Source organism: Girardinichthys multiradiatus, chromosome 8, assembly GCF_021462225.1.
Source record: "Girardinichthys multiradiatus isolate DD_20200921_A chromosome 8, DD_fGirMul_XY1, whole genome shotgun sequence".
Classification (NCBI taxonomy): domain Eukaryota; kingdom Metazoa; phylum Chordata; class Actinopteri; order Cyprinodontiformes; family Goodeidae; genus Girardinichthys; species Girardinichthys multiradiatus.
Window position 1 is genome coordinate 29,539,532 of NC_061801.1, and position 13,117 is coordinate 29,552,648.

At 37.4% G+C, this 13,117-nt stretch overlaps 1 protein-coding gene across 2 annotated transcripts in view; it reads left to right on the forward strand.

Annotated features, from left to right (window-relative positions):
• The window catches only part of LOC124872549 (splicing factor SWAP), a 67,119-nt gene that overhangs the window by 11,076 nt on the left and 42,926 nt on the right, over positions 1-13,117 (forward strand). Inside the window, exons 5-10 of one of the 2 annotated variants that reach the window (XM_047372683.1) lie at positions 2,962-3,187; positions 4,149-4,249; positions 7,114-7,252; positions 11,042-11,303; positions 11,515-11,670; positions 11,801-11,894. In XM_047372683.1, coding sequence (XP_047228639.1) covers positions 2,962-3,187; positions 4,149-4,249; positions 7,114-7,252; positions 11,042-11,303; positions 11,515-11,670; positions 11,801-11,894 — 978 coding nt within the window. The remainder of the gene's footprint in view (positions 1-2,961; positions 3,188-4,148; positions 4,250-7,113; positions 7,253-11,041; positions 11,304-11,514; positions 11,671-11,800; positions 11,895-13,117) is intronic. The other variant, XM_047372684.1, reaches the window with a different exon arrangement.

The following is a 13,117-nucleotide window of genomic DNA, read 5'->3' on the forward strand; positions in this document are numbered from 1 at the left end:
CCTGGTCAAAATAACGCAAAGATTCTTTACTTTATTACTGGAGGCAAATTTAATGCCATCTAGATTAAGTGATTGACTAAGCAGTTTCAATTTCAAAGACTGCAACTTCCATGATGTCTGAATTTAAAAGAACATTTAAAATCAACCAGGTTTTTATGTCTTTAAGACATGTGTGTAGTCTACCTAACTGATGGGAATACATGGGTGACTTTCATCAGTGCTTTTTCAGTGCTATCATGAGCTTTGAAACTATTATATCTCATAACTCAGCAAGCAGAACTAGACCAAAACATTTCAAACACAGATTAGGTTCTATAGTTGCCTCCAATGCTGCTAATCATGTTCAAGAGGATGTCAGTGATTTTTTTTTTTTCTTGTACTCTCATTTTTATTTATAAAGAATCCCATAAAGTCATTACTGTTGAGAGCTGAGGGAATCTTTGTGATTTGCTTCATTTAGATTAGTTTTTAATTCATTCGATTTTAGCCGTAGGCAAGATAATATCTCAATGTGGTAATGGGTGGCGAATAGTACAGAAGCTGCAGAGAGATGTGGTAAACTTGGAATGCTTCCTGGTCTGGACATTGGGGTTGTCAGTGATTGATATTTTTGTTTTTGCTTAAAACAGTGCTGTAATTTTCTGACTTGATTGACATGGAAACACCTTGGCTTGAACTGTATAATAGGCCAACATATTTAATAAACGTTAGCAGGTCCTGTCACTTTATAATATCTGGGTAACAGTCTAAACATTGGATATTGGAGAGGTTGGTATTTGAAATAGGACATCGGTTGCTGTATGCTTAGTGGGAAAGTTGCTCTCATAATTATGTATTTCCCCTGTGCTACATCCCACCACCTAGAAGTTTTTAATTTGTATTATAGGCTGCCTACAGTTAAACATGGCTTCATGTTGATGTAACATTGGGAAAGGTAGTACACGAGTCTAAAATATTTAAACTGTTGTTTCCTTGTTCTATTCAGTGTCTACAGATGAAACCCAAGTGATTCCCACTTTATTATGCATGAGAGGAAGGAAAATAAAAAAACACATTTTTGTCATGTAGTGTGTGCATATCCAACAGTCATACTCTTTTTATATGCACAAGTACAGACAATAAGGTTCCATTGGAAATATATCACTAAAATGGGTCGATATCTTCACATATTTGCACATCCCTCCTAAGAGATGTTATAGACAAGATTTCCTTTAGACAAGTTACTTTCAGTACCTTAGTTGAAAGCATCTGCAACACTGGATGTGAATGCCTAACAAATTCACACATTCAGTTCTTTGATACATTATCCAAAATTAAGTTTTTAGAGCCATTTTTGTGAACAATAGGAAAACCATGCAAGACTTAATATTTTCAGCATTGCGCATCCCTTTCCAATTTGTTGTGTTTCCAGTTAGGATATCCTTATTTCCTACCTCTGTGTTATCCTTTATCCGCTCTTCCTACTTTAGTACATGTAAATGAACTATTTTATAACTATGCACATAAACCACTGTGCATCAGTTTATTTTTCTTTGTTAGGTATTTTCATGAATTATGGTGATTAATAGTCTTTCCCAATGGCAAGAAATAGTCATATCCGACTACCTTATATTGTTCTCTAAAAACTTTTGTTTATACATGGTACACATTGATTGCCATTCTGATCCCCATCTAGACCAATTTGTCTGAAGGATTATGACTAAAATAACTCCTAATAGATATAATATCTATCGGGGTCATAAAACTGCATTTCCATACATTATATTATGAGCAAATTATAGAAAATTACTCGGTATGTACAAAACGTCGAATTGACACATGATCAATACAAAAGATCCTATTACAGGCTGCTCCATTTTGTATACAACAAATTAGAGGCATGCAAGATATGGAGGGGCAATTATTGTACCATTTACTGTTATTGTGAAATACGTTTTATCGTCACAAGATATTTGATTTTTGGTGACAATAATAAATTATACATTACAATATTTACTAACCCCAGAAACTACAATTATTGTTTCTTTTACTATTTTTCCCACTGTTGGCTCAACGAGAGCAACAACAAATATCAATATTAAAGCTCCATATAATATATATCAGCTATCATCAGAGCAGTATTTGAGTTTTTGCACCTTTGACTGTAGTGACGTGCAGTCACAGCCATAGAATCAATTGCCAAAAAACACTGCAACAGATTTTAAGATATTATTTATCATCACTATTACAGTTTTTGCAATAAATACCACAAAATAGCTTGATAAACTTTTTTGTCCATAACATTCAGCAAAAGGACTAGCACCCGTCTGAAATTATGTGATGGCAAAATGCATTTTTTTTAATTGAATGTAACATGTAAACATAAAATTAGTTTTCTACACCCTTTTCCCAGAATTACACTGTTGTACTATAGAATTAAGAAGGGTTTTTTTTATCTCAAGATGCCTGTGTGTGCCTCAAACACATTGACTTCAGTTTTTGCTAGCCACTGGCACCCTTTTAGCCAATGTCATGGCTGCAATTTTTTGTGACTTTTATCTTGATGAGATGTGTATTCCTTTGGAAGTATCTGCACTTCTATGTACTCTGTTGGTAATTACTGTAATTAATCACTGAAAGCACACATTGTGCAGAATATACATGAATAGTAGACCATCTCTCATTCCATGAATTTTCCACTTGTGTCTACTTTCAAAATTAATATCATCACTATTGGCATGGAATTCCTGGCATGAAAATGTTTCAGATATTAAATGCCTTATGTCCTTCGGACAAATAAGCAGTTGTTACTGTATGCCGCATCATAATGCTCGCCAAATTTTACACTGTCTTTCTTTACACCCCAGTTACTTTAGTACTTTTGGCGAATCAAAAGATGGTATTCTTATTTTGTAAGTAAGAGGATTGGTTTAAACATTTATGTTACTGAATGAATGCTAATTAATTTCTCCCTTTTTGTAGCCGGCAACCATCAAGACTCATAACATAATCGAGAGGACAGCCAGCTTTGTGTGTCAACAGGGGGCTCAGTTTGAGATAGTGCTGAAAGCAAAGCAGGCAGGGAACTCCCAGTTTGACTTTCTCCGCTTTGACCACTATCTGAACCCATACTATAAACACATTCTGCGGGCCATGAAGGAAGGTCGATACAACCTTGTCTCTTCTAACAAGCAGGAGCAATCACAGGGTGAGTTTCAGAAATCCTTCACTGGATGCGCTTTGAAACCCATAACTTGAGGTTTCACATCCTGCATCATTCTGATGACAAATTTCCATAGACTCATATTAATACATAAATTTAGGCATTTAAAAGACTCATTTGAACTGGTTTTCCTTTTCCTAAATTGAAATGATTATAGTGAAAAAAATTCTAACATTTTCATGTATTTCTTGTATTTTGGGTGAAAACGTTTTGACTGTATGCTTGACTTTTTTTATTTTAAGCAAGCCAGATTTAAAAATTATACATACACACTTCATTTTTTGTTACATATTCATTATCAAGTTGCGTCTCAATTACACACCAACAAACCTTTGGCATAAATCTGGTAGGTGATTTGAATATTCTTTTTGATAGAGTTCCTTTTAAGATAGTTGGTTTCCTGGCACAGACCCTGACTTTAGTAGTAGACGCGTTTTTAGTAGAGTTAAAGTTGGGGCCATTCCAGAAGCTTAATATCAGCCTGCTTTGTTCATTCCGAAAGCAGGCTTCATGTGTGTTTGATATTGTTGTCCTGTTGGAAAACCCAGTTGTGCTCAAGTTTTTAACCATTTGACCTAAACTCTGTCAGATGTAAGAAAGTTGGTTAAGATGTTCAGGAACCACCAGTGCTTAAACCTAACACAAGCTGGAAACTGCTGGAACACCATTTTCACTGTCTACAGTGAAGTCTCTGGTAAATGCCATGGAATGAGACGATGCTGACTTTAAACTCAATTAAATTTGAATGCAAATGCCTACTGTTATATGATCATGGAAAAGGACATTTCAGATGCAACATTAAAGGTCCAAAGTTACTGACATTCATTCCCATGATATCTGTATCTGTAGTACTTTATGATATTCTATTCCAAAGTAATGTGCATTAATATTGTATATATCTGTCATACATTCATTAAAGTCATTGTAGTATTTTCTTTCTTTTCAGAGTCAAATTCAGAAGATTCTGATGATGATGGAGATGGCAGCTACCTTCATCCCAGTCTTTTTGCTCCTAAGAAATGTTCTCGCCTAGAGGAGCTGACAAAAGTAAGCTGAATAGATCCTTCATTGTCTGGCTGATTTCAAGTTTTTTTTTATGCATGAGCCACGTTTTTTTTTTTTTGCACTTTTAGTAACCTTTTTACATCTGAATTCTGAGTTATGAATGTTCCTACATTTAAACTTATATAAGGTGATCTATCTTGTTGAAACTGCACATGCAGAAGTGGGGGTTTCATTTGTGCACAGGCATTTTCCTCCGCTGCTATTTCCCATGTTTCTTCATATTTTGCTGTATTTAGGAAAGATTTTAACATATTCTTCTGATAGTTGATGTCTCATGTTGGCAATGGGTGGAGAAGCCTTACATTTTTAATGTTCTGTTTGCCAACAGCAACCACAAACTGTCTGTTATTATGTTTCAAAGAGAAAGGGTATTCCTCAACCTAGTTTTATACTTTATATTCAATCTTAAAAATAAGATTGCAGAGTTTAATATTTAAATTTTTTGTTGAATAATGTCCTTAAGCTGCTGTTCTCAAAAATATCTTAAAAGTTATTTGAATCCTTATCCCTGTTCCTTGGTATTATACAATTGCTGCCCATGTGTACCATAATGTGTAATAACTGTCTTGAATTTCCTTGTTATCAAGCTGTTAGGACTTTGTCAGTGCTTTCATTTGAATTGTCAAAAAAGGCTTTAATCTTTGTGCAGCAATAATAGATGCCCCCCCCCCCCCCTTTTTTTTTTAAATTTTTATAAAAACTTTGTCAGCTTCTTTATAGCAAGACGCTGAAGAACACTTGTTTCTTATAATGAGGCATTTTCTTCCTAAATGAACAACAGATTTTCTTAATTAGGATTCATTATCCCATAATTTATGGCCTTATTGTCTAAATTCTCTACAACTTTGAAATTCCACTGAGGAAGACAACCTGATAGGAGTCCTGCACTGCAAGAAAATAAGTAAAATGGTTTCATCTCGTGTTAATCCTATGTGGTTTATGGGGATGCGCCAATATCTACAGTACAGACCAAAAGTTTGGACACACCTTCTCATTCAAAGTTTTCTTTATTTTCATGACTATTAATATTGTAGCTTCTCACTGAAGGCATCAAAATTATGAATTAACACATGTGGAATTATATACTGAACAAAAAAGTGTGAAACAACTGAAAATATGTCTTTTATTCTAGGTTCTTCAAAGTAGTCACCTTTTGCTTTGATTACTGCTCCGCACACTCTTGGCATTCTGTTGATGAGCTTCAAGAGGTAGTCACCTGAAATGGTTTTCCAACAGTCTTGAAGGAGTTCCCAGAGATGCTTAGCACTTGTTGGCCCTTTTGCCTTCACTCTGCGGTCCAGCTCACCCCAAACCATCTCTATTGGGTTCAGGTCTGGTGACTGTGGAGGCCAGGTCATCTGGCGCAGCACCCCATCACTCTCCTTCTTGGTCAAATAGTCCTTACACAGCCTGGAGGTGTGTTTGGGGTCATTGTCCTGTTGAAAAATAAATGATGGTCCAACTAAACCCAAACCGGATGGAATAGCATGCCGCTGCAAGATGCTGTGGTAGCCATGCTGGTTCAGTATGCCTTCAATTTTGAATAAATCCCCAACAGTGTCACCAGCAAAGAACCCCCACACCATCACACCTCCTCCCCCATGCTTCACGGTGGGAACCAGGCATGTAGAGTCCATCCGTTCACCTCTTCTGCGCCGCACAAAGATACGGTGGTTGGAACCAAAGATCTCAAAGTTGGACTCATCAGACCAAAGCACAGATTTCCACTGGTCTAATGTCCATTCCTTGTGTTCTTTAGCCTAAACAAGTCTCTTCTGCTTGTTGCCTGTCCTCAGCAGTGGTTTCCTAGCAGCTATTTTACCATGACGGCCTGATTCACACAGTCTCCTCTTAACAGTTGTTCTAGAGATGTGTCTGCTGCTAGAACTCTGTGTGGCATTGACCTGTTCTCTAATCTGAGCTGCTGTTAACCTGCGATTTCTGAGGCTGGTGACTCGGATGAACTTATTGTCCGCAGCAGAGGTGACTCTTGGTGTTCCTTTCCTGGGGCGTTCCTCATGTGAGCCAGTTTCTTTGTAGCGTTTGATGGTTTTTGTGACTGCACTTTAGGACACTTTCAAAGTTTTCTCAATTGTTCCGACTGACTGACCTTCATTTCTTAAAGTAATGATGGCCACTCAATTTTCTTTACTTAGCTGCTTTTTTCTTGCCATAATACAAATTCTAACAGTCTATTCAGTAGGACTATCAGCTGTGTACTGTATCCACCTCCTGCACAACACAACTGATGGTCCCAACCCCATTTATAAGGCTTGAAATCCCACTTATTAAACCTGACAGGGCACACCTGTGAAGTGAAAACCATTTCAGGTGACTACCTCTTGAAGCTCATCAACAGAATGCCAAGAGTGTGCGGAGCAGTAATCAAAGCAAAAGGTGGCTACTTTGAAGAACCTAGAATATAAGACATATTTTCAGTTGTTTCACACTTTTCAGTATATAATTCCACATGTGTTAATTCGTAGTTTTGATGCATTCAGTGTGACGCTACAATATTCATAGTCATGAAAATAAAGAAAACTCTTTGAATGAGAAGGTGTGTCCAAACTTTTGGTCTGTACTATATATTTAGGCTGCTATTGATGTCGGATATTAAAATTGCTGTTAACCAATATTTACATTTATATTATGTCCATGTATGTTATATAACTATAATTGTAATATGTTTTAGTAAACAGTTAAAAAACAAAATTTGTGTTGGTGTCCAAATATATACGGATCTAACTGTATAAGTCTGGAACAGTATTGAATTTTGAAAAGGAAAATAGTGTAGATATCCTTGAGCATAGCATATGTAATTACCTTATTGGCTTGTTACTGTGTAGCCTCTTAAGGTTATGGACCCAGATCATCCCCTGGCAGCAATTGTACTAAAAGCTCAAAAGGAAAGAAATGGCACAGCAGCTGCAGTCACCGCTCCCGAGGAACCTGCACCCACTCCACCAGTCCAGTACTCTGCTGACCGTGAGTACATGTACAGAGAGAAAAAATTGAATTGGATGTTATTGTTTTGTTTCTGTTTTTAGGTTTCTAATTTTGAACCAATTTCTGCCTACAGTGTTATGCTACTGATACTGGTTGTACTGTAGAATTAATTTAAAGGGATTCCCAATGCCTTAACGGAATAGTGCTTTTGAGTTTAGAGATGGTTCAGGGCAGATCAAACCTACCAACAACTACTTGATCTTAATCACTTCACTTGTATCTCTCACAGATGCTGGTCAAGTGTTGTTTATCAGAATCAGCTTTATTGCCAAGTTCATACATACAAACAAGGAATTTGCCTCTGGTACACTTTGCTCTTTTGTTCTGTTTTTGCATTACAGAATATACATATTTACAATGTACAATATAAACATATCTAATAAAAAAGGTGCATTTGCAACATCTGTATGCTGTTGTTCTGTACTCTATTGAATGTTCATCAGAGAAACAGCCTGGGGGAAGAAACTATCACTGTGGCGGCTGGTTTTAGTGAACAGTGCTTTGTAGCGGCGGCCTGAAGGTAAAGCTCTGAACAGTTTATGTGCAGGGTGTGTGGGGTCTGCAGAGATTTTAGCAGCTCTTTTTCTGACCCTAGACCTGTATAAGTCCTGGATGGAGGGAAGGTCAGCCCTGATTATTCTCTCTGCATTCCTGATTATTCGTTGCAGTCTGGACCTGTCCTGTTTTGTGGATGAGCCAAACCACACTGAGATGGATGAAGACAGGACAGATTGAATGATGGCAGTGTAGAAGATGACCAGCAGCTCCTGTGGAAAGTTGAACTTCTTGAGTTGCCTCAGGCAGAACAGTCTCTGCTGGGCCTTCTTTCGAACAGTGTCTATGTGTGAAGACCACCTCAGGTCCTCAGAGATGGTGGTTCCTAAGAACCTGAAGTGGTCTACGGCCGATACAGTGTTGTTGAGGATGGTGAGGGGGGTGTATGGGGATGGTGTTCTCCGAAAGTCCACCACCATTTCCACAGTCTTGAGTGGGTTCAGTTCAAGGTAGTTCTGACTGCACCAGTGTACCAGCCGATCCACCTGCTGTCTGTATGCAGACTCATCGCCGTCCTGGATCAGTCCAATGACAGTGGTGTCATCTGCAAACTTAAGGAGTTTCACGGACGAGTCCGATGAGGTGCAGTCATTTGTGTACAGGGAGAAGAGGAGTGGGGATAGAACACACCCCTGGGGGGCACCAGTACTTATTGATCTGGATCGGGAGAAGATGCTCCCCAGTCTCACCTGCTGCTGTCGGTCTGTCAGGAAGCTGTTGATCCACTGACAGGTGGAGGCTGGGACGTTGAGCTGGGTGAGCTTCTGGTGGAGGATGTCTGGTATGATGGTGTTGAAGGCCGAGCTGAAGTCTACAAACAGGATCCTGGTGTACGTCCCTGGGTGGTCGAGGTGTTGCAGGATGAAGTTTAGACCTAAGTTAACAGCATCATCTGCCAACCTGTTTGCTCGGTAAGCAAATTGCAGGGGGTCCAGCTGGGGGCCTGTGATGTCTTTCAGGTGCTTCAACACCAGCCGCTCAAAGGATTTCATGACCACAGACGTAAGGGCTACAGGCCTGTAGTCATTTAATATAACCCAGGTGGATGTTAAGTCAAGGACAGTTGAACATATAATCAAATGTGACAAAACAAAACAAATGTGACTCAGTGCATTAACTCTGAGAACATTTCTTTGAACAAAAAATTAAATCTGGGACTTGAGTATCTAACGTGAAAAAACTTTCAATAGTCAAAGTTATGCAATTCAGTAGAGACAAGTTAATTATAATAAGGCATCGGTGGGTAATTAGTATCGAGGTATCCTGTGCTTTTAAAAATGCTTTAAAATTTCCCATCATACCATTCCTACATTTTAAATCCCATTTGGTAAGATGCCAGAGAAGGTGTGGTCAGAAATAAAAATTAAACTATACAGTAGCACAACACAGCACTGCCTCTCCCCCACCTGCAACCAGCTGCAACCAGCTGGCTGTAAGTGACAACACTCTTCCATCGCTTACAAGAAAGACATGTTCTGTAACTGGATTTAACTGTTTTTCCTTAAGTTTATGTTTCAAAATCAGAAAAGCAAATATTAAAGTTACCATTATTTAAACATTTACTTGATAACTTTTTACCTGAAGTAAGAATATTTCCCTGGTTTTAAATAAAATTAATTAGATCGTGTTACCCTTATTTTTGTGTAAATACTGTCAAACTGTTTTATTTTTACTCAAGGTTTTCATATCATGAGAATTTCATAACACGCTTTTCCTAATCAAAGTAGATTTGATAATGGTGATTGTGGCAGCATCAGGTTGTGGTGGTGTTTTGCTGCAGGAGGGACTGATGCATGTTAGAAAATAGAAAATACTGTGGAAATATCCAAGCAACATCTCAAGGCATCAACCAGGAAATTGAAGCTTGGGCTACCAAATAGACAGTGACCCATAGCATAGAGTCAAATTAGTGACAGAGTTGTTTAAGGACATCTAAGTCAATGTCATAAAGGGACCATCACAAATCCTTGATGTCAGACCCTTAGAAAATGTGTGGGCAGAGCTGAAAAGATGCGTGCCAGCCAGAAAAGCAGCATTTAGACTTGACTGAGGTCCACCAGTTCTGCCAGGAGGAATGGGCCACAATTCCTGCAAACTATAGTTAAAAGCTTAGTGAAGGATATCCTAAACATTTGAACCTAGTCATACAGTTTACAGTTCATACAGTCAGGCAGGTCTACCAAGTACTAAGAAAATATGTGTAAGCTTCTGAAATTAAAGAAAATAAAATATATTGTTTTGGCATTTAGCAAATACAAATAATTTTGGTAATCCTAATTGCCCTGAAAAAAAGAGTGTCTTTTTTTTATAGTGTATGTAAATGTATGGTTTCAGCTGTATATACAGAAAACAGATGTACTTCTAAACCTGTGGGTTTGTGTTCACCTTCCTAACTTAGATCATCAATGAATGTGGTAGGACTATAAAAAGCATTTTCCATACCCAGCCTTTCATTTTAACTTTCCTTGACAAGGTACTATTAACATAGCAACTGAGCTGAGCAATTTGGCATTTGTGTTATTTATAGCACATTTCCATCTCCATTAGGAGGTGACTTTTCCCTGAGTGGTTCATGCTCTTTAACAAGGTTAAAATGCAAAGCCTGCATAATGCAAGACGCTAAAATCATTCAGTGCTTTGTCAAATTAATGTTATAAACTCATCATGCATCCATTATCACGACTTCAATGACTGACACGAAAACAACCCACAATCAAGCATAAAGCAAATGTTTGAATCATTGATGCCAATCTCAACAAAACCTGATCATTATTTTCCACTTCAAACTATTATTTGGTTGTTTGGACAAGAGAATGTGTTTGTTGCACAATATTCTTCCCATTCAAAAGCTTAACTATTTATGTATTCATCAAAGCATTTCTATTGAATGAGCTGAGCTGTTTGTCTTAATGGGAGCAGTTGGGTTATTTCTAAGATCTATTATTACATCGCTTTGTAAAATATTCGTACCCCTTCAACTTTTTCATGTTGTCATGATACAACACCAATGTAACAATAAAATTAATTTGATTTTATTTGACAGGCCAACAGACAGTAATGCGTAATCTGAAGTGGAAGAAGAAGAATGTATTGTTTTCTTTTACAAATAAAGATCTAAAAAGTCTGATGTACATTTGTATTCACTTCCCTTTTTACTCTATTGCACATAAATAAAGACACTGTATTTAGAACAGTTTCTTCTTTTGCCTGCAGCTGTCTACTACGGGTATTACATGCTTCCAGATGGCTCGTACTGCTTAGCTGCACCTCCACCAGGGGTAGATGCCACTTCATATTACAACAATATGACTTCAGCTGCAGTTTCGGCCCCTGCTTCTTCTGAGGCTTTGTCCCAAAGTGAGACTACTTCAACACCTGCTGTGACTATCACGGTGGCACCACAAGCTACTACTCCCTCACAGGTTTCCAACCCAGCTGCAACTGCTGGTGTTGCAACGATGGTTCCAGAAATAAGGTAGAGACCAAGTTAATAAACATCAGCTTTTTTGTTAAGCAACTGTAATGTGCTTTATTAGAAATTTTAAAAGGCATTTATTTTCAATTTAAGTTGTAGAACAACACTTTACAACCATACTGACATGGATCTGCTCATTCCAACAGTTACCAAAGATGATTTTCTGTTCGGTTTGCTTTGACTTGTACATGTCCACATTTTTTCCCCAAAGTAGCACCAAAGTTGAAACTCCAGTTTCCACACCAGTGGCCCCAGCCATCATTCCCCCACCACCCGACATCCAGCCAGTCATAGACAAGTTGGCTGAATACGTTGCAAGGAATGGTTTGAAGTTTGAAGCCAGCGTACGTGCCAAGAAAGATCCCCGGTAAGTGTTTATATATATATAAAAGTCTCAGATCATAATTTTAAGGACTCTTATCAGTGGTACTTATAGAGGCTACAGAAACTCCATCATCCTTAAACACAACTTGTGCTTTTCTTTCTGTTTTTTGTAGGTTTGATTTTCTGCAGTCTTGGCATCAATTTAACGCCTATTACGAGTTTAAGAAGAATTACTTCATGCAAAAGGAAGGAAGAACTCTACGAGAGGTATTGCACTAAAGATGCTTCTGTATATATAAACGTAATGTCTAAAGGAAACGAAGGCAATGGCGAAGAGACCTAACTTTGGTTTCTTTTCCATTATCATTTCTATCTAGGGTTTGTGTCTAGTCTAAACCAGTGGTGTCCAACCTTTTGGCTATGTGGGCCAAATTAAAAGGACTCACAGGCCTCTTTTTTTTTATTAAAAAGACAAAAATAATTTTGTGATTCTTAAATATTTTTATTTGATTTTATCTGCTAAGCAGTATTTTAATAAAACTAACATATTAAGATTTTTGTAAATCGTTGTAGAACTGAAACCTAAAAACAATGTCACCGCTTTGTTTTTTCTCAAAATTTTTTCTTTAAGAAAATATTTTGTTTATTCTCTTGATCTCTCTAGAGTGGATTAGAGTGTGACTTTTTCAAAGAAAAAGTCTATTTATTTTGCCAACATGAATGAATAGATGGGCATAAGTCTTTATTTTAGTAAATGTTGCTAGATGTTTGTGGTTCCATTAACTTAAAATAAAAGCAAAATAAGGGAAAAAAGCATGTCTAATAAAATACAAAATCTTTCTGTCGTACCTAACAACATTTTCTATTTTAAGTAGATAAAAATGTTTTTGGTAAAAATCCCCCTTTAAAAAAAATTACAAATTGTGACCATCTGCATCAAGCCTTGAGTGCAAAATGTTTACCATCCTTAAATTTAGGTCACGTTGACCTGGCAAAATCATTTTCACTGGTTAGCATTTAAAGCCTAAAGAAAGTCACTCCAAATTTATGGAGATGGTTAAATGTAATGGATTTTAAAGGAACTAGGCCCATCAGGATGTCCAGCTCAGCTGCAGAGCATCAGAAAGATGGGAAGAAAAATAAAATAAATTTGAGTCACGGAAATAAAAAGCTGTGACTTTGAGCAATAAATCAATAACTGCTGATTGTTAGTGTTTAAAGCTCTTGAACTCAAAATGCATCTTAGAATGTGAGCGGTGTTTGTGTCAGTGGGTCTCCAAAAACCTTTTCTACATTTCATAGTGGATTCTGTAGACTGTTTTTGAGGTTGATAAAAAGTTGACTGACCATTCACTGCACTTATTCAGCCTTGAAATTAGCTGCTTTACATTCCTGATACACTTGGATCTGACATGCTTAAATTAGAGATTTTCTGACCCATAATATGTAAATAAGGAAAGGAAAAAATACTGTGAGAATGGAAGAGATTA